Genomic DNA, 26,767 nt, shown 5'->3' on the forward strand with positions numbered 1-26,767 from the left:
TTCCGGCCGCCCGGATGAATGAAAGAGGCGAATCTGCGGCGGGCGAGCGCGAGGGCGGCCCGCGCGGAGAGTAAACGGGGCGTCCGCTTTCGGCTCAGCACATTCCAGCGATGCCGAAAGGACCATGTTGATGAGCGGGCACAGCCGCTGCCCAGTGAAGGGGTTTAGGTTGTGGGCGGGGAGGAAGCGGCGCCCTGTTTATTTTTTTGTTTCTCTTCCCCCCTATTTGAAAGGCCGGTTGAATTTGCGAGTTAGGCGAATCGGCGGATGGTGAAGTTATTGGAGGAGTTGCCGGGCGGGTCGCTTGTGAAACGGACCAAATCTTATCGCGGCGTCGGCGGATGGAGCGCCGGGATGAGGATGAGGGGAGGACACCGACCCGCTGTCTCGAAGCCCGGAGGGGAGCTGAGGTGAGGTGGGCCTGGGGGCGGTTCGCTCGGAGGCGCAGCCATCACCGTGAGGGTGAAGGTCGGTGAGGCCAGGGGTGCGCGGGAATAAAGGCCGGCTCTCTTACCCCCCCCCCTCCCCGGCCCGCTCTCTTACCCCCCCCCCGGCCCGCTCTCTTACCCCCCCCCGGCCCCGCTCTCTTACCCCCCCCCCCCCCGGCCCGCTCTCTTACCCCCCCCCCCCCCCGGCCCGCTCTCTTACCCCCCCCCCCCCCGGCCCGCTCTCTTACCCCCCCCCCCCCCCGGCCCGCTCTCTTACCCCCCCCCCCCGGCCCGCTCTCTTACCCCCCCCCCCCCCGGCCCGCTCTCTTACCCCCCCCCCCGGCCCGCTCTCTTACCCCCCCCCCCCCGGCCCGCTCTCTTACCCCCCCCCCCCCCGGCCCGCTCTCTTACCCCCCCCCCCCCCGGCCCGCTCTCTTACCCCCCCCCCCCCGGCCCGCTCTCTTACCCCCCCCCCCCCCGGCCCGCACTCTTACCCCCCCCCGCTCTCTTACCCCCCCCCGCTCTCTTACCCCCCCCCGCTCTCTTACCCCCCCCGCTCTCTTACCCCCCCCCGCTCTCTTACCCCCCCCCGCTCTCTTACCCCCCCCCGCTCTCTTACCCCCCCCCGCTCTCTTACCCCCCCCCGCTCTCTTACCCCCCCCGCTCTCTTACCCCCCCCGCTCTCTTACCCCCCCCGCTCTCTTACCCCCCCCGCTCTCTTACCCCCCCCGCTCTCTTACCCCCCCCGCTCTCTTACCCCCCCGCTCTCTTACCCCCCCGCTCTCTTACCCCCCCCCGCTCTCTTACCCCCCCCGCTCTCTTACCCCCCCCGCTCTCTTACCCCCCCCGCTCTCTTACCCCCCCCGCTCTCTTACCCCCCCCGCTCTCTTACCCCCCCCGCTCTCTTACCCCCCCCGCTCTCTTACCCCCCCCCGCTCTCTTACCCCCCCCGCTCTCTTACCCCCCCCCGCTCTCTTACCCCCCCCGCTCTCTTACCCCCCCCGCTCTCTTACCCCCCCCCGCTCTCTTACCCCCCCCCTCCTCCCGCTCTCTTACCCTCCCCTCCTCCCGCTCTCTTACCCCCCCCCCCTCCTCCCGCTCTCTTACCCCCCCCCCCCGGCCCGCTCTCTTACCCCCCCTCCCCGGCCCGCTCTCTTACCCCCCCCCTCCCCGGCCTGCTCTCTTACCCCCCCTCCCGCTCTCTTACCCCCCCCGCTCTCTTACCCCCCCCTCCCGCTCTCTTTACCCCCCTCCTCCCGCTCTCTTTACCCCCCTCCTCCCGCTCTCTTACCCCCCCTCCTCCCGCTCTCTTACCCCCCCCTCCCGCTCTCTTACCCCCCCCCGCTCTCTTACCCCCCCCCTCCCGCTCTCTTACCCCCCCCTCCCGCTCTCTTACCCCCCCCTCCCGCTCTCTTACCCCCCCTCCCGCTCTCTTACCCCCCCCCCCCGCTCTCTTCCCCCCCCCCCCCCCCGGCCCGCTCTCTTGCCCCCCCCGGCCCGCTCTCTTGCCCCCCCCCGGCCCGCTCTCTTACCCCCCCCCCCCGGCCCGCTCTCTTACCCCCCCCCCCCTCCCCGGCCCGCTCTCTTACCCCCCCCGCTCTCTTACCCCCCCTCCCGCTCTCTTACCCCCCCCTCCCGCTCTCTTACCCCCCCTCCCGCTCTCTTACCCCCCCTCCCGCTCTCTTACCCCCCCCTCCCGCTCTCTTACCCCCCCCTCCCGCTCTCTTACCCCCCCCTTCTCGCTCTCTTACCCCCCTCCCGCTCTCTTACCCCCCCCTCCCGCTCTCTTACCCCCCCTCCCGCTCTCTTACCCCCCCCTCCCGCTCTCTTACCCCCCCTCCCGCTCTCTTACCCCCCCTCCCGCTCTCTTACCCCCCTCCCGCTCTCTTACCCCCCTCCCGCTCTCTTACCCCCCCCCGCTCTCTTACCCCCCCCTCCCGCTCTCTTACCCCCTCCCGCTCTCTTACTCCCCCCTCCCGCTCTCTTACCCCCCCTCCCGCTCTCTTACCCCCCCCCTCCCGCTCTCTTACCCCCCCCCTCCCGCTCTCTTACCCCCCCATCCCCCCGCTCTCTTACCCCCCCATCCCCCCGCTCTCTTACCCCCCCATCCCCCCGCTACCCCCCCCCTCCCGCTCTCTTACCCCCCCATCCCCCCGCTCTCTTACCACCCCCCATCCCCCCGCTCTCTTACCCCCCCATCCCCCCGCTCTCTTACCCCCCATCCCCCCGCTCTCTTACCCCCCCCATCCCCCCGCTCTCTTACCCCCCCATCCCCCCGCTCTCTTACCCCCCCATCCCCCCTGCTCTCTTACCCCCCCATCCCCCCGCTCTCTTACCCCCCATACCCTCCGCTCTCTTACCCCCCCTCCCCGCTCTCTTACCCCCTCCCGCTCTCTTACCCCCCTCCGCGCTCTCTTACCCCCCTCCCGCTCTCTTACCCCCCCCTCCCGCTCTCTTACCCCCCCCGCTCTCTTACCCCCCTCCCGCTCTCTTACCCCCCCTCCTCCCGCTCTCTTACCCCCCCCCCCTCCCCCTCCTCCCGCTCTCTTACCCCCCCCTCCTCCCGCTCTCTACCCCCCCCTCTCCCGCTCTCTACCCCCCCCCCCCGGCCCGCTCTCTTACCCCCCTCCCCGGCCCGCTCTCTTACCCCCCCCCCTCCCCGGCCCGCTCTCTTACCCCCCCCCTCCCCGGCCCGCTCTCTTACCCCCCCTCCCGCTCTCTTACCCCCCCCCTCCCGCTCTCTTACCCCCCCCTCCCGCTCTCTTACCCCCCCCCCGTTCTCTTACCCCTCCTCCCGCTCTCTTACCCCCCCCCTCCTCCCGCTCTCTTACCCCCCCTCCCCGGCCCGCTCTCTTACCCCCCCCCCTCCCCGGCCCGCTCTCTTACCCCCCCCCTCCCCGGCCCGCTCTCTTACCCCCCCCCCCCCCCCCCAGGCCCGCTCTCTTACCCCCCCCCCCCCCCCGGCCCGCTCTCTTACCCCCCCGGCCCGCTCTCTTACCCCCCCCCCCCCCCGGCCCGCTCTCTTATCCCCCCCCCTCCCCGGCCCGCTCTCTTACCCCCCCCTCCCCGGCCCGCTCTCTTACCCCCCCCCTCCCCGGCCCGCTCTCTTACCCCCCCCTCCCGCTCTCTTACCCCCCCTCCCGCTCTCTTACCCCCCCCCTCCCGCTCTCTTACCCCCCCCCTCCCGCTCTCTTACCCCCCCCTCCCGCTCTCTTACCCCCCCCTCCCGCTCTCTTACCCCCCCCTCCTGCTCTCTTACCCCCCCTCCCGCTCTCTTACCCCCCCTCCCGCTCTCTTACGCCCCCCTCCCGCTCTCTTACCCCCCTCCCGCTCTCTTACCCCTCCCGCTCTCTTACCTCCCCCTCCCGCTCTCTTACCCCCCCCTCCCGCTCTTACCCCCCCCGCTCTCTTACCCCCCCCTCCGCTCTCTTACCCCCCCGCTCTCTTACCCCCCCTCCCGCTCTCTTACCCCCCCTCCCGCTCTCTTACCCCCCTCCCGCTCTCTACCCCCCTCCCGCTCTCTTACCCCCCTCCCGCTCTCTTACCCCCCTCCCGCTCTCTTACCCCCCTCCCGCTCTCTTACCCCCCTCCCGCTCTCTTACCCCCCTCCCGCTCTCTTACGCCCCTCCCGCTCTCTTACGCCCCTCCCGCTCTCTTACCCCCCTCCCCGCTCTCTTACCCCCCTCCCGCTCTCTTACCCCTCTCCCGCTCTCTTACCCCCCTCCCGCTCTCTTACCCCCCTCCCGCTCTCTTACCCCACCCCTCCCGCTCTCTTACCCCACCCCTCCCGCTCTCTTACCCCCCCACTCCCGCTCTCTTACCCCCCCCACTCCCGCTCTCTTACCCCCCCCTCCCGCTCTCTTACCCCCCTCCCGCTCTCTTACCCCCCTCCCGCTCTCTTACCCCCCTCCCGCTCTCTTACCCCCCTCCGCTCTCTTACCCCCTCCCGCTCTCTTACCCCCCTCCCGCTCTCTTACCCCCCTCCTGCTCTCTTACCCCCCCTCCCGCTCTCTTACCCCCCCCTCCCGCTCTCTTACCCCCCCTCCCGCTCTCTACCCCCCTCCCGCTCTCTTACCCCCCTCCGCTCTCTTACCCCCCTCCCGCTCTCTTACCCCCCCTCCCGCTCTCTTACCCCCCCTCCCGCTCTCTACCCGCCCCGCTCTCTTACCCCCCCTCCCGCTCTCTTACCCCCCTCCGCTCTCTTACCCCCCTCCCGCTCTCTTACCCCCTCCGCTCTCTTACCCCCTCCCGCTCTCTTACCCCCCCCGCTCTCTTACCCCCCCCGCTCTCTTACCGCCCCCCGCTCTCTTACCCCCCCCGCTCTCTTACCCCCCCCGCTCTCTTACCCCCCCCGCTCTCTTACCCCCCCCGCTCTCTTACCCCCCCCGCTCTCTTACCCCCCCCGCTCTCTTACCCCCCCGCTCTCTTACCCCCCCCGCTCTCTTACCCCCCCCGCTCTCTTACCCCCCCCCGCTCTCTTACCCCCCCGCTCTCTTACCCCCCCCGCTCTCTTACCCCCCCCGCTCTCTTACCCCCCCCGCTCTCTTACCCCCCCGCTCTCTTACCCCCCCCCGCTCTCTTACCCCCCCCGCTCTCTTACCCCCCCCGCTCTCTTACCCCCCCCCGCTCTCTACCCCCCCCGCTCTCTTACCCCCCCCCGCTCTCTTACCCCCCCCGCTCTCTTACCCCCCCCCGCTCTCTTACCCCCCCCCCGCTCTCTTACCCCCCCCCCGCTCTCTACCCCCCCCGCTCTCTACCCCCCCGCTCTCTTACCCCCCCGCTCTCTACTTACCCCCCCCGCTCTCTTACCCCCCGCTCTCTTACCCCCCCCGCTCTCTTACCCCCCCGCTCTCTTACCCCCCCGCTCTCTTACCCCCCCGCTCTCTTACCCCCCCTCCCCGCTCTCTTACCCCCCTCCCGCTCTCTTACCCCCCCTCCCGCTCTCTTACCCCCCCTCCCGCTCTCTTACCCCCCCTCCCGCTCTCTTACCCCCCTCCCGCTCTCTTACCCCCCTCCCGCTCTCTTACCCCCCCCTCCTCCCGCTCTCTTGCCCCCCCCCCTCCTCCCGCTCTCTTGCCCCCCCCCCTCCTCCCGCTCTCTTGCCCCCCCCCCCTCCTCCCGCTCTCTTACCCCCCCCCTCCTCCCGCTCTCTTACCCCCCCCCCCCCCGGCCCGCTCTCTTACCCCCCTCCGCGGCCCGCTCTCTTACCCCCCCCCCCCTCCCCGGCCCGCTCTCTTACCCCCCCCCCTCCCCGGCCCGCTCTCTTACCCCCCCCCCCCTCCCCGGCCCGCTCTCTTACCCCCCCCCCCTCCCGGCCCGCTCTCTTACCCCCCCCCTCCCCGGCCCGCTCTCTTACCCCCCTCCCCGGCCCTCCCCGGCCCGCTCTCTCCCCCCTCCCCCCACCCCTTCCCCTCCCCGGCCCGCTCTCTTTCCCCCCCCCCTCCCCGCTCTCTTTCCCCCCCCCCCTCCCCGGCCCGCTCTCTTTCCCCCCCCCTCCCCGGCCCGCTCTCTTTCCCCCCCCCCTCCCGTCCCGCTCTCTTTCCCCCCCCTCCCCGGCCCGCTCTCTTTCCCCCCCCCTCCCCCCCCTCTCTTTCCCCCCCCTCCCCCCCCTCTCTTTCCCCCCCCCCCTCTCTTCCCCCCCCCCTCCCCGGCCCGCTCTCTTTCCCCCCTCCCCCCCCTCTCTTTCCCCCCCCCTCTCTTTCCCCCCCCCCTCTCTTTCCCCCCCCCTCCCGTCCCGCTCTCTTTCCCCCCCTCCCGGCCCGCTCTCTTCCCCCCCCTCCCCCCCCCTCTCTTTCCCCCCCCCCTCTCTTTCCCCCCCCTCTCTTTCCCCCCCCTCTCTTTCCCCCCCCCTCTCTTTCCCCCCCCGCTCTCTTCCCCCCCCCGCTCTCTTCCCCCCCCGCTCTCTCCCCCCCCGCTCTCTTCCCCCCCCCGCTCTCTTCCCCCCCCGCTCTCTTCCCCCCCCCCGCTCTTCTTCCCCCCCCCGCTCTCTTCCCCCCCCCGCTCTCTTCCCCCCCCCGCTCTCTTCCCCCCCCCGCTCTCTTCCCCCCCGCTCTCTTCCCCCCCCGCTCTCTTCCCCCCCCGCTCTCTTCCCCCCCGCTCTCTTCCCCCCCGCTCTCTTCCCCCCCGCTCTCTTCCCCCCCGCTCTCTTCCCCCCCGCTCTCTTCCCCCCCCCGCTCTCTTCCCCCCCCGCTCTCTTCCCCCCCCGCTCTCTTCCCCCCCGCTCTCTTCCCCCCGCTCTCTTCCCCCCCCGCTCTCTTCCCCCCCCGCTCTCTTCCCCCCCCGCTCTCTTCCCCCCCCGCTCTCTTCCCCCCCCGCTCTCTTCCCCCCGCTCTCTTCCCCCCCCGCTCTCTTCCCCCCCCCGCTCTCTTCCCCCCCCGCTCTCTTCCCCCCCCGCTCTCTTCCCCCCCCGCTCTCTTCCCCCCCCCGCTCTCTTCCCCCCCCGCTCTCTTCCCCCCCGCTCTCTTCCCCCCCGCTCTCTTCCCCCCCGCTCTCTTCCCCCCCGCTCTCTTCCCCCCCCGCTCTCTTCCCCCCGCTCTCTTCCCCCCCCGCTCTCTTCCCCCCCCGCTCTCTTCCCCCCCCGCTCTCTTCCCCCCCCGCTCTCTTCCCCCCCCGCTCTCTTCCCCCCCCCGCTCTCTTCCCCCCCCGCTCTCTTCCCCCCCCGCTCTCTTCCCCCCCGCTCTCTTCCCCCCCGCTCTCTTCCCCCCCGCTCTCTTCCCCCCCCCGCTCTCTTCCCCCCCCGCTCTCTTCCCCCCCCGCTCTCTTCCCCCCCCGCTCTCTTCCCCCCCCGCTCTCTTCCCCCCCCGCTCTCTTCCCCCCCCCGCTCTCTTCCCCCCCCCGCTCTCTTCCCCCCCCGCTCTCTTCCCCCCCCGCTCTCTTCCCCCCCCGCTCTCTTCCCCCCCCGCTCTCTTCCCCCCCCGCTCTCTTCCCCCCCCGCTCTCTTCCCCCCCCCGCTCTCTTCCCCCCCCGCTCTCTTCCCCCCCCCCGCTCTCTTCCCCCCCCGCTCTCTTCCCCCCCGCTCTCTTCCCCCCCCGCTCTCTTCCCCCCCGCTCTCTTCCCCCCCGCTCTCTTCCCCCCCGCTCTCTTCCCCCCGCTCTCTTCCCCCCGCTCTCTTCCCCCCCGCTCTCTTCCCCCCCGCTCTCTTCCCCCCCGCTCTCTTCCCCCCCGCTCTCTTCCCCCCCGCTCTCTTCCCCCCCGCTCTCTTCCCCCCCGCTCTCTTCCCCCCCGCTCTCTTCCCCCCCGCTCTCTTCCCCCCCGCTCTCTTCCCCCCCCGCTCTCTTCCCCCCCCGCTCTCTTCCCCCCCCTCTCTTCCCCCCCCCCTCTCTTCCCCCCCCGCTCTCTTTCCCCCCGCTCTCTTTCCCCCCGCTCTCTTTCCCCCCCCGCTCTCTTTCCCCCCCCGCTCTCTTTCCCCCCCCGCTCTCTTTCCCCCCCCGCTCTCTTTCCCCCCCCGCTCTCTTTCCCCCCCCGCTCTCTTTCCCCCCCCGCTCTCTTCCCCCCCCTCTCTTCCCCCCCCCTCTCTTCCCCCCCCGCTCTCTTTCCCCCCGCTCTCTTTCCCCCCCCGCTCTCTTTCCCCCCCCGCTCTCTTTCCCCCCCCCGCTCTCTTTCCCCCCCCCGCTCTCTTTCCCCCCCCCGCTCTCTTTCCCCCCCCGCTCTCTTCCCCCCCCCGTTCTCTTCCCCCCCCCCCGCTCTCTTTCCCCCCCCGCTCTCTTCCCCCCCCCCCCACCGTTCTCTTCCCCCCCCCCCGTTCTCTCGCCCCCCCCCCCACCCGTTCTCTCGCCGCCCCCCCCCCAGTTCTCCCCTGCCCCTGCCCCCCCCTTCCCCCCCCAACACCGCCCCGGCTTCTCTCCCCTGCCCCCCCCCCCCAACAACGCCCCGTCTTTTCTCCCCCGCCCCCCCCCCAACACCGCCCCAGCTTCTCTCTCTTCCTCCCCCCCACCCCTCACTCCCCCAACACCGACCTGGCTCTCTTCCCCCTCCACAAACAATGACCCGGCTCTCTTTCCTCCCCCCCCCCCCCCCGAACATCGACCTGGCTTCCCTTTCCACCCCCCCCCCCCCCAACACCGACCAGGCTTCTTCCCCCCCCCCCCCCCCAAAAAAAACAGCAACAGCTACCCGCCGCGCTCTCTCTTCACCTGCCCCCAAACACCGACCCAGCTTCTCCCACCCCCGTCTGTGACATTGAGAAAAGCAGTCCCCCGTCACCTTGGTGGGCAGCAGTCAGCACTCTACGAGGGTGGGGGGGTGACCATCTAAATCGACAGGCAGAACAGGATTTATGTCTGGACCCGAGGAATGTGGGCAAGAGTGATTTATTTTCGTCTTTGCTGTGGTCTTTTGAAAGAAGACGTTTTGAAACATGATTTTTACCCTTTTTAAAATGACTCAATTTGCAAGTTGATGATGCCTTGAATGAATGAATTAGACAAAAAAAGGCACATGTGGAATACAGGGTAACTGGGAAAGCTGCTGCCTTTCACTGCCAGTCGAGTTGGTGCAGACTCACTTGGCCGAAGGGCATCTTCTGCACTATTATTCTGGGATGAGGGACTGTTTGGAACCTTGGTTGACCCTGAGTTGAGCTTCCAGCCACGTGTCCAAGCCATCACTGAAATCAACCAGTTCTATCTCTAATGGTGCTCAGTTCTTCTGCTGTTGAACCCTATGTGTCCGATTCAGATACTTTCAACGAGTTCACTTACTCAAAGATTTTACCTAGGTGTCTTTTAGTCGCGAGGAGAACAAAGTACAAACACACATACGCATTCAATAATCTTTTATTTAAATACAAAATTACCCGTATATTTTCCACACAATATTTTAGAAGTACCCAAGATCAGTTTATACTACCCACAAAGATGGCTTGGTAGGGCTGTGGATCCCATCCTTGAGTCCCTCAGGTCTGTCGTCACAAAGGTGGTTCTCGCTGATAGTATCTTTCTTCCTTCCTGGTCTGGTTGGTCAAGGTCACCTCCCACGTTGAGATTTCGCTCCTGAGTTGTCTGGAGTGTCTGTTTTTATTCCCCCTTGGCTTTGCGCCCTTTTGCCACATCCCATGTTCGTCTGCCAATGGGGTATCGAGAGGAGGTTTCAGTATCCAATGATCTGATTGATGCCCGATTAATAGGACCCCTGGGCCCATCCCAGGTGTCCATCTCCAGTGGCGTTATTCGCATATGCACCGTTACCAAATAAGGTGATGGCAGGAACTTTAGGCGCCTGAGAGTAGATCGTTGCATATTAATCGGATCAATTATCCCTTGATGGCTGATTGACAGGGCAGGTCCAGACATGCCTTGGCAGCCTGTCGAACCTTCAGTGTTCGAACTTGGCCAGTTCGAATTCCCATGGGGTTGTGTGCTGGAGTGACTGTGGCTTGGTTTGAAGTGCCCAATTCTTTACCCAATTTAATCAGGCCTAAAACTAGGCCTTGACAGGTTACCGTGCTTGTCCACACCTTTAGCAGTCTCGACCCATTCCAGCATTCTTCCAGCTGCCCTTTGCATTCTACCCTCCATAACTTATCATCCAAAACTCCACTCTTTGCCTGCTGACCACATTGGCTCCTGCTCATCCAAAACTCCACTGCCTTTGCCCGCTGGCTACATTGACTCCTGCTTCAGCAGCACATTAATTCTTAAATTCTCATCTGTGTTTACAAATTCCCTCCACAACCTCTCCCCTCCCTATCACTGTAACAACCCCCAGGCATTGCTGCAATTCTGTCTGGCCTCTTGGACATCCCCAATTTTAATCCACTACCGCGGTGATTGTATTGTCAGTTGTCAAAGCACTACACTCTGGAATTCCAAACCTCTCTGCCTTACATTTTCTCTCCTTTCTATTTACCTCATTGTCCAAGCTTTGTCTTCCGTCCTAATATCATTTTACATGGCTTGGTACCAGATTTTATTTGATAATGTTTCTGTGAAGCGCCTTTTGTTGTTTTACCACATTAAAGGTTCTATATAAAATGTTGTTGGCTACTATTCAAATTGCTGTATGAGTTTCAGTAGTAATATTTGTCACTGTATTCACAGGCTGTTTGGCACTCTGGCTGAATACAGATCACTTTGGAAGTGAAACCTCACCCCCATGATGAGGCAGCTAGTCAGTGTGATGTGCTCCTGTGCTTCTTGCTTCCCAATTGCAACAAGCACCAGCCTCCGAGTGCGACTTTACTGCTCGAAGCCCATGCAGAAAACCATTACCAAGAGTCTGAGTGAGGCCAACGATGCTGCACAACTGAAGTGGGTGGAACTGAGTAAGGATTTCAGCAAAAGGACTGTAGAGCATATTCGAACTACAACAAATTCCTTGTGGGAGAAATACGAAGAGTTTGTTGGACTGAAAGAGGTGCAAGTGGCACAGCTAAAAGTCACTGAGGTATTGTGCTGCTTCCAGATGCCATTCACAACTATAGGCTGATGCTATATAACTTGTGGTGTAGGTAGCACTGAGTCTGAAGAGTGCCTAAGGAGGGTAAATCTTTTCTAATTGGAAAAGAGAAGGGGCACAATCAAAATTTTAAGAAGGCAAACTGTATAATAGATTACTACCTAGTACCGTGAAGGTCTCAAACCCGCCAACGGGTCACCTGGACTCAAAACGTTAGCTCTTTTCTCTCCCGACAAATGCTGCCAGACCTGCTGAAATTTTCCAGCATTTTGTCTCTTTGGTTTCAGATTTCAGCATCCACAGTAATTTGGTTTTATTTTATATTAGTGAATGCAATCCCATTATTGCCTTTCTACATAAGAACACAAGAACTAGGAGCAGGAGTAGGCCATCTGGCCCCTCGAGCCTGCTCTGCCATTCAATGAGATCATGGCTGATCTTTTGTGGACTCAGCTCCACTTTCCGACCCGAACACCATAACCCTTAATCCATTTATTCTTCAAAAAACTATCTATCTTTATCTTTAAAAACATTTAATGAAGGAGCCTCTACTGCTTCACTGGGCAAGGAATTCCATAGATTCACAACCCTTTGGGTGAAGAAGTTCCTCCTAAACTCAGTCCTAAATCTACTTCCCCTTACTTTGAGGCTATGCCCCCTCGTTCTGCTTTCACCCGCCAGTGGAAACAACCTGCCTGCATCTATCCTATCTATTCCCTTCATAATCTTATATGTTTCTATAAGATCCCCCCTCATCCTTCTAAATTCCAACGGGTACAGTCCCAGTCTACTCAACCTTTCCTCGTAATCCAACCCCTTCAGCTCTGGGATTAACCTTGTGAATCTCCTCTGCACACCCTCCAGTGCCAGTACGTCCTTTCTCGAGTAAGGAGACCAAAACTGAACACAATACTCCAGGTGTGGCCTCACTAACACCTTATACAATTGCAGCATAACCTCCCTAGTTTTGAACTCCATCCCTCTAGCAATGAAGGACAAAATTCCATTTGCCTTCTTAATCACCTGTTGCACCTGTAAACCAACTTTTTGCGACTCATGCACTAGCACACCCAGGTCTCTGCACAGCAGCATGTTTTAATATTTTATCATTTAAGTAATAATCCCTTTTGCTGTTATTCCTACCAAAATGGATAACCTCACATTTGTCAACATTGTATTCCATCTGCCAGACCCTAGCCCATTCACTTAGCCTATCCAAATCCCTCTGCAGTCTTCCAGTATCCTCTGCACTTTTTGCTTTACCACTCATCTTAGTGTCACCTGCAAACTTGGACACATTGCCCTTGGTCCCCAACTCCAAATAATCTAGAAATGAGAAGGGAGATTTAATAATGGGAGATGAGGAAATGGCTGAGGAACTCAACGGGTTTTTTGGGTTGGTCTTCTTCATCATTTGGGCAGCACGGTGGCATTGTGGATAGCACAATTGCTTCACAGCTCCAGGGTCCCAGGTTCGATTCCCGGCTTGGGTCACTGTCTGTGCGGAGTCTGCACATTCTCCCCGTGTGCGCGTGGGTTTCCTCCAGGTGCTCCTGTTTCCTCCCACAGTCCAAAGATGTGCGGGTTAGGTGGATTGGTCATGCTAAATTGCCCATAGTGTCCAAAATTGCCCTTAGTGTTGGGTGGGGTTACTGGGTTATGGGGATTAGGTGGGGTTACTGGGTTATGGGGATAGGGTGGAGGTGTGGACCTTGGGTGGGGTGCTCTTTCCAGGGGCCGGTGCAGACTCGATGGGCCGAATAGCCTCCTTCTGCACTGTAAATTCTATGTATCTAAATTGTGAACAATTGTGGGCCCAACACTGATCCCTGAAGGACACCACTAGCTACTGATTGCCAACCAGAGACACACCCATTATCCCCACTCTTTGCTTTCTATTAATTAACCAATCCTCTATCCATGCTACTACTTTCCCCTTAATGCCATGCATCTTAATCTTCTGCAGCAACCTTTTGTGTGGCACCTTGTCAAAGACTTTCTGGAAATCCAGATATACCACATCCATTGGCTCCCCGTTATCTACCGCATTGGTAATGTCCTCAAAAAATTCCACTAAATTAGTTAGGCACGGCCTGCCCTTTATGAACCCATGCTGAGTCTGCCCAATGGGACAATTTCCATCCAGATGCCTCGCTATTTCTTCCGAAGTTAAGCTCACTGGCCTATAATTACCCGCTCTCTGCCTACCTCCTTTTTTAAACAGTGGTGTCACGTTTGCTAATTTCCAATCCGCCGGGACCACCCCAGAGTCTAGTGAATTTTGGTAAATTATCACTAGTGCATTAGCAATTTCCCTAGCCATCTCTTTTAGCATTCTGGGATGCATTCCATCAGGTCCAGGAGACTTGTCTACCTTTAGCCCCATTAGCTTGCCCATCACTGCCTCCTTAGTGATAACAGTCCTCTCAAGGTCCTCAACTGTCATAGCCTCATTTCCATCAGTCACTGGCATGTTATTTGTGTCTTCCACTGTGAAGACCGACCCAAAAAAACCTGTTCAGTTGTTCAGCCATTTCCTCATCTCCCATTATTAAATCTCCCTTCTCATCCTCTAGAGGACCGATATTTACCTTAGCCAGCCACTCTTCTTTGTTTTTCCTAGATTTTGGTCATCTGTGACTCCATATCAAATCTTGTTTGTTTAATATTCCTTTGAAATGTTTTGCTCCCCTAACGGTTAAATATAAATGTTAATTTATTCCAGTACTGGCACATCAGATAAATGTTTTAAGCTCTACAGGACACTGGAATTATTTAAGATCAACCAACCAAAGTTCTGGAGCAGGCAGGCTCACCATACCAAATTTGGTAAAGTCACCATAGTTCCAGGTGACATAGATACATAGAAGATAGGAGGAGGCCTTTAGGCCATTCAAGCCTGCTCCGCCATTTATCACGATCATGGCTGATCATCCAACTCAATAGCCTAACCCTGCTTTCCCCCAATAGCCTTTGATCCCATTCGCCCCAAGTGTTATATCCAGCCGCCTCTTGAGCTTATTCAATGTTTTAGCATCAACTACTTCCTGTGGTAATGAATTCCACAGGCTCACCACTCTTTGGGTGAAGAAATGTCTCCTCACATCTATCCCAAATGGTTTACCCTGAATCCTCAGACTGTGATCCCTGGTTCTGGAGACGCCCACCATCGGGAACATCTTCCCTGCATCTACCCTGTCTAGACCTGTTAGAATTTTATAAGTCTCTGAGATTCCTCCTCATTCTTCTGAACTCCAGTGAGAACAATCCTAACTTAGTCAATCTCTCCTCGTATGACAATCCTGCCATCCCTGGAATCAGTCTGGTAAACCTCTGCTGCACTCCCTTGAGAGCAAGAACATCCTTCCTCAGAAAAGTAGACCAAAACTGCACACACTATTCTCAGTGTGGCCTCACCAAGGCCCTGTATAATTGCAACAACACATCCCTGCTCCTGTACTCAAAACCTCTCGCAGTGAAGGCCAACATACCATTAGCCTTCTTTACCGCCTGCTGCACCTGCATGCTTACCTTCAGCGATTGGTGCACAAGGACACCCAGGTCCTGCTGCACACACCCCTCTCCCAATTTACAACCGTTCAGGTAGTAATCTGCCTTCCTGTTTCTGCTTCCAAAGTGAATAACCTCTTGCGTATCCAAATTATACCGCATCTGCCATTGATTTGCCCAACCTGTCCAGATCATGCTGTAGGATCTCTGCATCCTCGTCACAAATCATTAATACATATTGAGAATAGTTGGGGTCCCAGCACCGATCCCTCTGGTACCCCACGAGTTACTGCCTGCCAATTTGAAAAGGACCCATTAATTCCTACTCTTTCTTTCCTCTCTGCCAACCAGTTTTCTATCCACCTCTATTAATACACTTCCCCTAATCCCATGCGCTTTAATCTTGCACAATTTCTTATCCAGGACTTTGTCAAACGCTTTCTGAAAGTCCAAATATACCACATCGACTGGCTCCCCCTTGTCAACTGTACTAGTTACATCTTCAAAGAATTCCGACAGATTTGTCGAGCATGATTTCCCCTTCAAAAATCCATGCTGACTCTGACTGATCCTGCCACTGCTTTCTAAATATTCCGCTATAAAGTCCTTGCTAATGGATTCAAGAATTTTCCCCACGACCCCGATGTTAGGCTTGGTCTATAATTCTCTGTTTTCTCTCTACCTCACTTTTTGAATATTGGAGTGACATTAGCTACCCTCCAATCGGCAGGAACTGTTCCAGAGTCTATTGAACCCCGGAAGATGACCAGCAATGCATCCACTATTTCCAGAGCCACCTCCTTAAGCACTCTGGGATGCAGATTCTCAGGCCCTGGGGATTTATCCGCCTTGAATCCCATCAATTTTCCCAGCACTATTTCTCTACTAATATTGATCTCCCTCAGTTCTTCCCTCTGACTAAACCTTTCATTCTCCAACATTTCTGGTATTTGATTTGTGTCCTCTTTTGTGAAGACAGAACCAAAGTATGTATTCAATTGCTCAGCCATTTTTTTGTCCCTCATTATACATTCCGTTTCTGTCTGCAGGGGGCCCACATTTGTCTTTACCAATCTCTTTCTCTTCACATATCTAGATAAACTCTTCGTGTCAGTCTTTATGTTCCCCTGCAAGCTTACCTTTGTGCTGTATTTTCCCCTTCTTAATCAATCCCTTGGTCCTTCTTTGCTGAATTCTAAATTGCTCCCAATCCTCAGACCTATTATTTTTCTTGGCCAATCTGTACACTTCTTCCTTGGATTGGATACTATTTCTAATTTCCTTTATAAGCCATGGATTGGCCCTCTTACCCATTTTGCTTTTGTGCCAGACAGGAATTAACTGTTGCTGCAGTTCCCCCATGCGTTCCTTGAATGTTTGGTATTGCCTATCCACTGTCATCCCTTTAAGTAACTGTCCCCAATCTATCAAGGCCAACTCATGCCTCATATCTTCATAGTTTCCTTTATTAAGATTCAGCACCCTAGTCTCCGAATCAACGACTTCACGCTCCATCTCGATAAAAAAAATTCTACATGTTATGGTTGCTCATCCCCAAGGGGTCTCACACAGCCAGATTGGCAATGATTCCCTTCTCATTACACAGTCCCCAATCTACGATGGCCTGCTCTCTAGTTGGTTCCTCCACATATTGGTCAAGAAAACCATCCCGTATACACTCCAGGAATTCCTTCTCTATCGCATTGTGCCTAATTTGATTTGCACAATCTATGTGCAAATTAAAATCACCCATGATCACCGATATTCCCTTATTACGTGCATCTCTAATTTTGTGTTTAATGCCATTCCCAACGTCACCACATGACCTTAGGCTGATTTCCCATTTTGAGAGGGAGAGCTGACTGGTGGTGATTTAGCCTGAGGGTCACCATGCCCCAGACGAGGGGCAAAATTGAGAAGGCGGGGTCTGCATGAATAACCTCCAAATTTGTTATGAGTGGCTGATAGATGTGCTGTTTCCATCAGGCAGAGAAAGCATTCATGGTAGCTCGAAGTGTTGTTCGACAAAGTCGGGAAACCCTTGAAAGTCAGCAATTGAAATTGAAGGAGGTTCGAGACCGATTAGATAGAGTCTCACGGGAGGACAGTCACTATCTAGAACTGGCCACTCAGGAACATAAACTGTTGCAGGTGAGAAAACAGCTTTAATTTGCCTTTTTACTGCAATCATTTTTTAATTGTCTATTCCTGGTAAGTTGCAAGCAGTTTGTAAATAAAAATAATACAAAGCTTTCATCCAGTATGTTCAATTAAATAAATTCAATTAATGATGGTAATACATGATAGAATTCAGGTTCTGCTCCTTCAAGGAGGCTTCACTTGAGGTTTGGATCATCTCGGGCCAACTTCCTACTTTCATCTGTAGTACTTACTGTTCTTCCATTCTCAATGCCGCCTGCCTTTATCTCATTGAAAAGGAGGGAATAAAATTAAGCTTCTGTGCAATTTTCTTTCTCTGTCCTAAAATCAGGAGGAGAGACGACACCGAACGACTCACGAAAATGCAGAGGAACTGGAGCGGGAGACATTTGCTCGCTTTTCGGCAGCAGTGAGAGAAAGTCACGAGAAAGAGAGAACCAGAGCAGAAAGAACAAAAAACTGGTCTGTAATGGGATCTGTGTTAGGGGCTATGATCGGGGTCTTTGGGTCAACCTACATCAACAGAGTTCGACTACAGGAGCTGAAGGCATTACTTCTTGAGGCACAGAAAGGGCCAATTAACTTGCAGGAAGCCCTTAAAGAGCAGGCCTCCATACACCAAATACAGAACAAGGAACTCAATAAACTTGTAACAAACCTGAAGGAACTGGTGCACGAGGATGCTGCAGTGAAACAAGCAAGTAAGGAGGCCATTGTTAAACCCAAAAAAGCAGAATCTAGTTTCAAACTAGATCCTGTGCTGGATGCTTTGAAGGAACAAGCAAGCTCCTCGAAACAGACCAGTGCATCATTAGAAGGGCTGCAACTAAAGTTAACTGGTCTGGAACAAGTACTTGGGAAAGTGGCTTCTGATATGAAGACAGTGAAACTCATCACACAGGTTAGGCCGTCACAAACCGTTTCTTCAGGATTGAAGCAGGATTGGCAGGCTCTTGCAACAGAGAATATGATCGATGGATTAGCGGAGACTGAGAAGAGGTTGGAATCTCATATCAGGGCAAGTTCTGTGCATAATACAGTGCTGACGTATGCTGCATTCGCTCTTACACTGCCTGTATTGTATATGCTTTTCAAAGGAAATTGAAAGCTGCACTGGACATGGATGCTACAAGTCGGGTTTGTGCTGTTTTCAAAAACTGGATACTATTTTCCAGTAATTGGGACAAATTAGCCTTGGCAGTTGGAGAGTATTTCTTCATAAGTTTGTGAGAGGTATTGTATTGACCGTTTTCTTCTCACTCACATGCCCTTAGAGCAACCCTAAAGTGCTTCACCTCCAATGGATTATCTTGAAATTGCAATCACTGTTATGCAGATCATTCAATATTGCTAACAGTCTGAGCACTGGAATAAAGCTTCAATCCCAAGAATAAAATGATGGGAGCTTGTAGAATGCATTAGTCCTAATTCCCAAACCTTGCTTAAACTCACCAGGGTCATCATAATACAAATCCTCTTAAAAGATTCTTTCGCACAACTGATGTCCATGTATCAATACTTTCATGCAGCATTCGTGTAAATTCTCATGTGCTGCTCTATGTTGGCATTATTTCCTGTGTATAATAGACCAACACTTTCCTTTTAGAATGGTTCACTCTTCTATGAGATTTCTCTTCTGTGTTCAGGGACATTCATTTCAGGATTTTATCAAAGCATCACAGCTTGATTCTGTTGTCTAGTTCTGCAGCACAGAAAGCAAGGAGGCAATGGGCAATTTAATCACCTGTCTTATTCCTGTTCAGCATTCAACCACATCAAAAGTTTGTATTGGCAATTTGCTAGGGAGTTGAGAATTTTAAAGCATTTTTTCCTCATGCCTTGCACACACTTTTGAAAAGATGAAACATAAGAAATAGGAGCAGGAGTAGACTGTGCACCTCCTCAAACCTATTTCTCCATTTAATATGATCATGGCTCAACTCCTCAACTTTTCTGCCATTTCCCCATTCCCTGATTCTTCAAGACCGAAAGCATAAATATACTCAACAATGGAGCATCCATAAGCATCTGGGGTAGAGAATTCGATTGCCTTGTCTCAATCTTCAATGATAGACCCCTTATCTTGAGTCTGTGCCCCCCATGTTCTAGATTCCCCAGCCTGGGAAAGTAACGTGTGTCTATCTTGTCAATTCCCTTCCCAAGCGTGTATGTTTCAATAAAATCACACCTCATCCTTCTAAACTCCAGAGAGCATAGACCCAATTTACCCAGCCTCTCAACCCTCTCACCCCAGGGATCGAACTGAACCTTCATTGTGCCGCCTCCAAGGCAATTATATCCTTCCACAGATATAGAGACCAGAAATACAGTTATCCACAGATATAGTGACTAGAAATACAGTTATCCAATATGGTATGGTCTTGCCAAATGCTGTACAATTGTAACAAGATTTCCTTATTCTTGTACTCTGAGCCCCTTGCAATAAAAGCCAACATACCATTTTCCTTCCTTTACCTGCGTGCTAACTTTGTGCTCCTTTTACAAGTTTCTCTGAACATCAACATTGAGCAAGTTTCATACCTTTTATCAAATATTCTGCTGTTCTTGCTGCCAAAGCGAATAACCTGACTCTTCCCCACATTATGTTCCACCTGCCATCTTGTTGCCCACTCGCAAAACCTGTCTACATATTTTTGCAGCCTCTGTGTCCTCCTCCGAGTGTACATTTCCATCTAGTTTTCTATCATCAACATTACTTTCAGTCGCTTCATCTAAGTTATTCATAGAAAAATGTAAATGCTGAGGCCCCAACACTCCACTTGTTACAGTCTGCCAACTTAAAAATGCCGTGTTTATCCTTACTCTCTGCTTTCTGACTGTTAACCAATCCGCTATCCATGCCAATATATTCAGGAGCCTTAATCTTCCATATTAACCTTTTGTGTGACCTTATCAAATACCTTTTGGAAATCCCAAGTGTACCACATCTACTGGTTCACGTTTGTCTACCCTACTAGTTACATCCTCAAAAACTCTTCTATTTGTCGAACATTACTTTCCTTCATTAACCCACATTGACTTTGTCTGATAATGTTATGGTTTCTAAGTGCAATTTTAAGACTTTGTTAATAGATTCCAGCATCTTCCAGGATAACAGACCTGTAGTTCCATGTTTTCTCTTTCCCTCCATTGCAGTTGCTAACCTCCAATCCATTGAAACTGTTCTAGAATTTTGAGGAATTTTGGAAAATCATAATCTGTGTATCCACTATCTCTGCAGCTACCTCCCGATGTAGGCCATCGGGAACTAGGAAGTTGTCGACTTTTAGTCCCTAAGTTTGTCCAATACGTTTTCTCTGCTGATATAAATTACTTTCAGTTTCTCATTCTCCTTAGCCCCTTGATTGCCCTCTATTTCTGGTATCTCCTCCTGGATCCTCTTGTCCCAATCTATGCATGGGGAAATGTGTGTGAATAATCCAAATCTACTCTCATTTGATATTTTTATTTTAAACTTCTGGCCAAGATCTCCCCTTTTGTGTAAGTGCCTAAGCTGTTTTTGTTTTGGACGTCATCACTCAGAGCTTTGAACCTCCAACATAATATTCTGTCCACCTCTACCCACTTGATTGCATTAGCGGTAGCTATTGAAGATGCGGAAATTCAATGCTGACTTTCCTGACGCCTCCAATTTTAAATCGACACTGCGTATCAGTCTGATGCATCATGGTTATGTTACTGAACCCTTGTTAAATTTCACCCCAATGACTAGTGTTGTGCTTTCAGGTTAAAAGAGAAAGATCAGGGAAGGAAAGAAAAGCCTAGTGTTTCGTACCTATCTGTAATATGGTACTGGTATGGGACTGTGCCTATTTGCTGTGTTTAGCCACGGTGCCCTGTTATTGATTGTAGTTTCAACATGCAAACATGCTTGAGTTTATTTGTTGCAAATAATTTTATGAATAGATATTTTTATTGATTCACAGTGATAATGAAATATCCCCCAAGGAATTGTTTGGAATTGAATGTAATTAAATATCTCCCTTGCTGCTCAGATACTATTTGCATCAAAAGATAATGGATCCATAAACACTATTGTTGTGCTACATTTTAGAAATGGTAACTTGAATTGAAAGATTTAACATTAAAATGTTGTAATTGATGTGCAAATGAATGGTTGTGATTTACAAAAAAAAACTAAAATGAAGATGAAATTCTAACAAAGCAATTTTGTCACTACATCGATGGAACACCTTGCGCGTTTCCTGTGTTATAATTGACCTAAGATTTCTTTATCCTTGACCTAAGATTTCTTTATCCATTACCAATGCTCACGAGTCTGTGTAGTTCTCTATATTACCACTGCACAGCAACAAGTGCAGTTGAAGAAGGCCTCCATTCAGAATGAACGCACAGGTCTCTCATGATAGCACAGAACCGTTAACTGATTGCTGTACTACCCCGTTACTCATTCAGCGTGTAAAGGTACTTCCCAACATTACCTGATTTGGTTCTCTGTACTGCTACTCAACTGTCATAGTTTAATTTGCAGCAGTGTTTGGAATTAGCATTTTTCCGTACTGTTTATAGGGGAATAGGACCTCTTGAAGGTGCTAGCACATGCTTGAGTAGGCTCTCGTGGGTGCCAATGACCCCCCCCCCCATGTGTGTTATTAAAGAAAATTCGAGAGTGTTGGTGGGATATTTGAAAATGGACCTTTTAAGCAGTGACCTGGACAGAGAACCTTAATGCTTTTTTTTTTTGTCTTTTCTATTCTCCCTCTCACTTCCTTACCTTCCCCTTTGCTCAGTGATACTGGGGCCAATTGTAACATACCAACTGCTGTTGCCCAGAACAAACCAGTATCATTCATGACTCTAGTTCAATGTACTGTTTAAATTTTACCTCAGGAGATTGAGAAAAGTCTTCAGCTCAATTTTTTGTGACTATTTACCTTCCTTTCCCTTTATCAGGGGCTAACACTTGCTGATGTGCTGTATTAATCTATGGTTTCAGGTCAGATTCCATTTGGACAACAAAAAGTTAATGTGTTGGGAAACTGTGCTGAGCGCATCAAAATATTTGGCTCTGAATTATTTGAAATCTAGACTCCACATTTTACTTTGTCACTTAAAAATCTGCCTGCAGCAGAAACTTAATTTACCTTGATTTATAATCAATAAAAGTATTTCTAGTTGGACATTGTTTATAGAATGTGTTTGCATGAAATGAAAGCATGTTGTATTTTTAAAGGAACATTTCACCGGCGTGATCTGGGTCAGTGTTCTTCAAACCTTTCTTCCGGGGACCCATTTTTACCAACCGGTCAACCTTCGGGACCCACGCTGGCAGACCTTTGTGACCCACGCCGGCCAACCTTCACGACCCACCATTTTCTCTTACCTTGTTTGCTGCTGACAAAAATGGAGGAAATGGTTTGGGGTCCCTTTGGCCCTCGTACACACTCCTCCAATGGAACCTGTTGGATGAGGGTGAAGCCTTCCGGTGTTGGAAAGTATGGAGTCTCCATCTGTCCAAAGTTCTGCATTTTTTTTCCTGTAAAATTTTATCAAATAAAACCCCCTTGAACTTGTAAAAATTAAATGACTAACCCCCCCCCCCCGAACTTGTAAAACAAAAAGCTGCAACCGTTTTTTAAAAAGCGGCCACACTGTGCATGCATACCCGATCATCGGCGCACATGTGTATAGTTTTGCGCATGCGCAGTGCGGCCGCATTTTTTAACATGTTCGTGGCCATTTTGAGGGCCGCTTGCAGCCGGTGTTTTTAACAGCCGGCTGTTGCGCTCAGATTTGCATGATCGGGAGCGCCACGACGGATGGCTCCGTGACCCACGGGTGGGTCGCGCCCCCGAGTTTGACACTGCATGATCTGGGTTGAGGTTGAGGGTCTCATAGGAAAAAAAACTGCTGGTCCTTCAGTCCTGCCCAACATGCAGGACGGCTGGCCCAACATTGACTAGGTATAAATAGCTTGGAGCTCTATTATAATCAGCGTTTACTCAATTGTAAAGTGGATATCATCATCTTTATTATTGTCACAAGTAGGCTTACATTAACACTGCAATGAAGTCACTGAAAATCCCTTAGTCGCCACACTCCGGTGCCTATTTGGGTACACAGAGGGAGAATTCAATGTCCAATTCAGCTGACAGCACGCCTTTCAGGACTTATGACAGGAAATCCACGGAGACATAGGGAGAACGTGCAGACACTGCACGGACAGTGACCCAAACCGGGAATCGAACCTGGGACCCTGGCGCTGTGACGCAACAATGCTAACCACTGTGCTACCATGCCACCCACTATACTGCCCATCTGGTCACACTTGGCAACAAAAGATTTTTGTATTGTTTACAGCACACATTCCCTGATACTGAATCTACTGAGACACCTTTTTTGAGAACATAATGGGTATAAGGTGAAATGGTAGGCTTTTGTAAAGTGTAAAATGGTTTGTTTCCAGAGCTTTAAAATCGGCTTTGTCTGGTGTGAGAACAGCTCCAACCACTGTTCAGAATCCACAAACATCTGTTGTGGTGAAGCCAGTTCTCCGACCCAAGAACTGAACAAATGCAGAAGGTTTAATGCAGCAATGTACAGTACAGTGTGATCCCCAAAGAGCTCCATCAATAACCTGATGTATAAAATGTGGCACAAGGACTTGCAGAAAAATACACCATGCATTTGAGAAGGCACCTATTGATATCCCCATTGTACCCTTTTTGGTAACCCAACAAAATGCAATGGGGATATTAGGCATTCTGCAGATTTGATGATGACCAAACAATGATAATTTTACACGCCATGACTTGCACCTTTTCTGTGTGTTTTCATTGAGGGGACACAGCCGATTACCAAAGTGAAACGCTTTTTAAAAGAAAAATTTTAGGAAGTAATGATTAGCTGATGCCCAGCTTTAGTTTCAGAAATTAAAGGTTGCAGGCGAAGGCAAGATTAAGAGATGTAAGAAGTTCCACATTTGAAATGAAATGAAAATCGCTTGTCACAAGTAGGCTTCAAATGAAGTTACTGTGAAAAGCCCCTAGTCGCCACATTCCGGCGCCTGTTCGGGGAGGCTGTTACGGGAATCGAACCGTGCTGGCCTGCTTTCAAAGCCAGCGATTTAGCCCTGTGCTAAACAGCCCATTTTAACATCCTGGAAAATAGAATGTTTGGGTAGACCATCTCAGTTGGTGAGTGTTGTTCTTCCTTGCTCGTTGTGCAATGAGCAACAGTTTATTTGAGTTTAGAACAAACAAACAGGAGATATTGAGAGATGCAGTCACCACAGTATCAAATAAAAGACCACAAGTGCTTGTCGTGTAGGCTTGGGGCCGAGAGATCACCTACAATCTTTTCTTTCTGTCATGGGAGCACAAGGGAGACGCAAAAATAATTTCCCCAGAGATGAGACTGAAGCCATTGTTTTTAGTCTGCACTCCAAATTCCCTCCCCTAGCTACCAACTCTGCCCTCTCTCCCTGGTAACAGTCTGAGATTAAATCAGTCCTTTAACAACCATGGTGTCATATTTGTTCCCGAGGTGAGCTTCTGACCAAATATTCATGTTGCCACTAAAACTGCTTTTTTCCACCTCGGTAACATCATGACTATCTCAGCTGATCTGCTGCTGAAACCCTCACTTGTGCCTTTGTTACCTCTGGGCTCCAGTATTCCACTGCATTTCTGGTTGACCTCCTAAATTCTACCCCGAGTGAAATTCAGATCGGCCAAAACTCTGCTACCCCTTTCCTTAATCATGCCCCAGTTCTATTCACCTATCGTCCCTGTGCTCGCTGACCTACATTGGCTCCCGCCTTGATTTTAAAATTTTCAGCCTTGTTTTTAAATTCCGCATGGCCTCGCCCCTCCCTATATCTCAAATCTCCAGAGCGGCACAGTGGTTAGCACTGCTGACTCACGACGGCGCCAAGGTCCCAAGTTCGATCCCTACCCCGTGTCACTCTGTGGAGTTTACACATTCTCCCCGTGTCTGCATGGGTCTCACTCCCACAATCCAAAGTCGTGCAGGTAGGTGGATTGGCTATGCTAAATTGCCCTTTAATTAGAAAAAATAACATTGGAGATTGGGGAAATTCATTCATTGTTGTATCAAAATAGCATCACGTGTGGCTACCGCCACAGATTCCCTTGTCAGCATACAATTACCAAAGATAAAGATTCCCTGTAACAGCTTACCGGAGAAGTCATCATTTTTGTTTTTAATCTAATTTTTGCCCATCAAGTTCTTGAATGATGGCTTTGGGCATTCTGTTAACCTCATGTGTGACGGTAAATGTCAACAGGCTATTTTGCCACAGGATGGTACATCACAACTGTCACATGCATCTATGGCCAGCAGAGGTCAGTAGACCGCAATCAGCAGCAGGAAAAAAATAAACTCCTTTGCCCTGTAGATGCTGATGTTAATTGCAGCCAACTCAGTACCAATGAGGAATTGGTGGGAACTTGCTATTTCATAGAATTTACAGTGCAGATGGAGGCCATTCGGCCCATCGAGTCTGCACCGGCTCTTGGAAAGAGCAACCTACCTAAGGTCCACACCTCCACCCTATCCCCATAACCCAGCAACCCCACCCAACACTAAGGGCAATTTAGCATAGCCAATCCACCTAACCTGCACATCTTTGGACTGTGGGAGGAACCCCACGCACACACGGGGAGGATGTGCAGACTCCGCACAGACAGTGATCCAAGCTGGAATCGAACCTGGGACCCTGGAGCTGTGAAGCAATTGTGCTATCCACAATGCTACCGTGCTGCCATTTGACTACAAGCTTTTATTTCTTGTGATTGTAGCTTTGCGTGGAAAATAAACTGGAAATATTGCTGTACTCATCATCTGTGGGGGAAAGGAAAGAAATGGATGCAAATTAGCAGCAGAGCCCTGGCTTTGTGATTTTTGAGCTGTGTTTTTTGTAATGGTGATGTAAAAAAATACTGAAGAAATTGCATTCTCTCATTTTAAAAGTACAACTAATCACGATGGAGCACATCATGTTGCCATTTGCCTCGGATTGTCTGGATCGAAGGTTGTGATCTCCATATGAAGAAGGCCTACAAAAGAAAAGCACCGATTTTAGAAATGGAATTACTTGAATATACCGCAGTACCCAATGGAACAGACTGCGATTTTCCTGGAACCAGGATTCAAAGCAGTGCCAACCCCCCATCACCACTTTGTCAAACATAATCATGTTCCTTAACCATTCTTAAATACAGTAAGAATATGGTGGAATTTAAAATACAGTTGGAGGATGACAAGGTAAAATCAAACACTAGTGTTTTGTGCTTAAACAAAGGCGATTACAATGGGATGAGAGAAGAACTAGCTAAGGTAGACTGGGAGCAAAGACTTCATGGTGAAGCAGTTGAGGAACAGTGGAGAACCTTCCGAGCGATCTTTCACAGTGTTCAGAAAAGGTTCATACCGACAAAAAAGAAAGATGGTAGAAAGGGGAAAAATCGACCGTGGATATCTAAGGAGGGGAGGGAGAGTATCAAATTGAAGGAAAAAACATACAAAGTGGCAAAAATTAGTGGGAGACTAGAGGACATCAGAAAGCTACTAAAAAAGCCATAAAGAAGAGTAAGGTAGACTATGAAAGTAAACTGGCTCAGAACATAAAAGCAGATAGTAAAAGCTTCTACAAATATATAAGACAAAAAAGAGTGGCTAAGGTAAATATTGGTCCTTTGGAAGATGAGAAGGGAGATTTAATAATAGGAGACGGGGAAATGGCTGAGGAGCTGAACAGGTTTTTTGGGTCAGTCTTCACAGTGGAGGACACAAATAACATGCCAGTGACTGATGGAAATAAGGATATGATAAGTGAGGACCTTGAGATGATTGTAATCACTAAGGAGGCAGTATTGGGCAAGCTAATGGGGCTAAAGGTAGACAAGTCTCCTGGCTCTGATGGGATGCATCCCAGAGTGTTAAAAGAGATGGCTAGGGAAATTGTAAACGCACTAGTGATAATTTATCAAAATTCACTAGACTCGGGTGGTCCCAGAGGATTGGAAAGTAGCAAACGTGACACCACTGTTTAAAAAAGGAGGTTGGCAGAAAGCGGGTAATTATAGGCCGGTAAGCTTAACTTTGGTTGTAGGGAAAATGCTGGAATCTATCATTAAGGAGGAAATAGCGGGGCACCTGGAGGGAAATTGTCCCATTGGGCAGACTCAGCATGGGTTCACAAAGGGTAGGTCGTGTCTGACTAATTTGGTAGAATTTTTTGAGCACGTTACCAGAGCAGTAGATAACGG

General features: G+C 52.6%; 2 protein-coding genes across 4 annotated transcripts in view; one reads left to right on the forward strand and one right to left on the reverse strand.

Annotated features, from left to right (window-relative positions):
- The first annotated feature begins 85 nt into the window (after positions 1–85).
- On the forward strand, positions 86–20,678 carry ccdc51 (coiled-coil domain containing 51). 2 transcript variants are annotated; one of them, XM_072472808.1, is made up of 4 exons: positions 86–410; positions 10,466–10,811; positions 16,320–16,484; positions 16,825–20,678. In XM_072472808.1, the coding sequence occupies exons 2-4, from the start codon at positions 10,521–10,523 to the stop codon at positions 17,596–17,598; spliced, it is 1,230 nt and encodes a 409-aa protein (XP_072328909.1). In that variant the 5' UTR covers positions 86–410; positions 10,466–10,520; the 3' UTR covers positions 17,599–20,678. The 2 variants fall into 2 exon arrangements, with proteins under 2 accessions (XP_072328909.1, XP_072328910.1); XM_072472809.1 differs by lacking the exon at positions 86–410 and adding an exon at positions 420–468.
- A 1,803-nt stretch (positions 20,679–22,481) lies between these two features.
- LOC140388506 (mitogen-activated protein kinase 14B) overlaps positions 22,482–26,767 on the reverse strand; it is a 50,773-nt gene continuing 46,487 nt past the window's right edge. For both annotated transcript variants that reach the window (XM_072472812.1, XM_072472811.1), the window contains one exon: positions 22,482–25,555. In XM_072472812.1, coding sequence (XP_072328913.1) covers positions 25,494–25,555 — 62 coding nt within the window. In that variant the 3' untranslated portion in view covers positions 22,482–25,493. The remainder of the gene's footprint in view (positions 25,556–26,767) is intronic.

This window comes from Scyliorhinus torazame, chromosome 13, assembly GCF_047496885.1.
Source record: "Scyliorhinus torazame isolate Kashiwa2021f chromosome 13, sScyTor2.1, whole genome shotgun sequence".
Taxonomy (NCBI): Eukaryota; Metazoa; Chordata; class Chondrichthyes; order Carcharhiniformes; family Scyliorhinidae; genus Scyliorhinus; species Scyliorhinus torazame.

Bases quoted from the DNA above. Each gene is read 5' to 3' on its own strand.
- ccdc51 (XM_072472808.1), top strand. From the start codon at position 10,521: ATGATGAGGCAGCTAGTCAGTGTGATGTGCTCCTGTGCTTCTTGCTTC. The intron at 10,812-16,319 runs GTATTGTGCTGC...TGTTTCCATCAG, and splicing joins CACAGCTAAAAGTCACTGAG to GCAGAGAAAGCATTCATGGT. The intron at 16,485-16,824 runs GTGAGAAAACAG...TCCTAAAATCAG, and splicing joins AGGAACATAAACTGTTGCAG to GAGGAGAGACGACACCGAAC.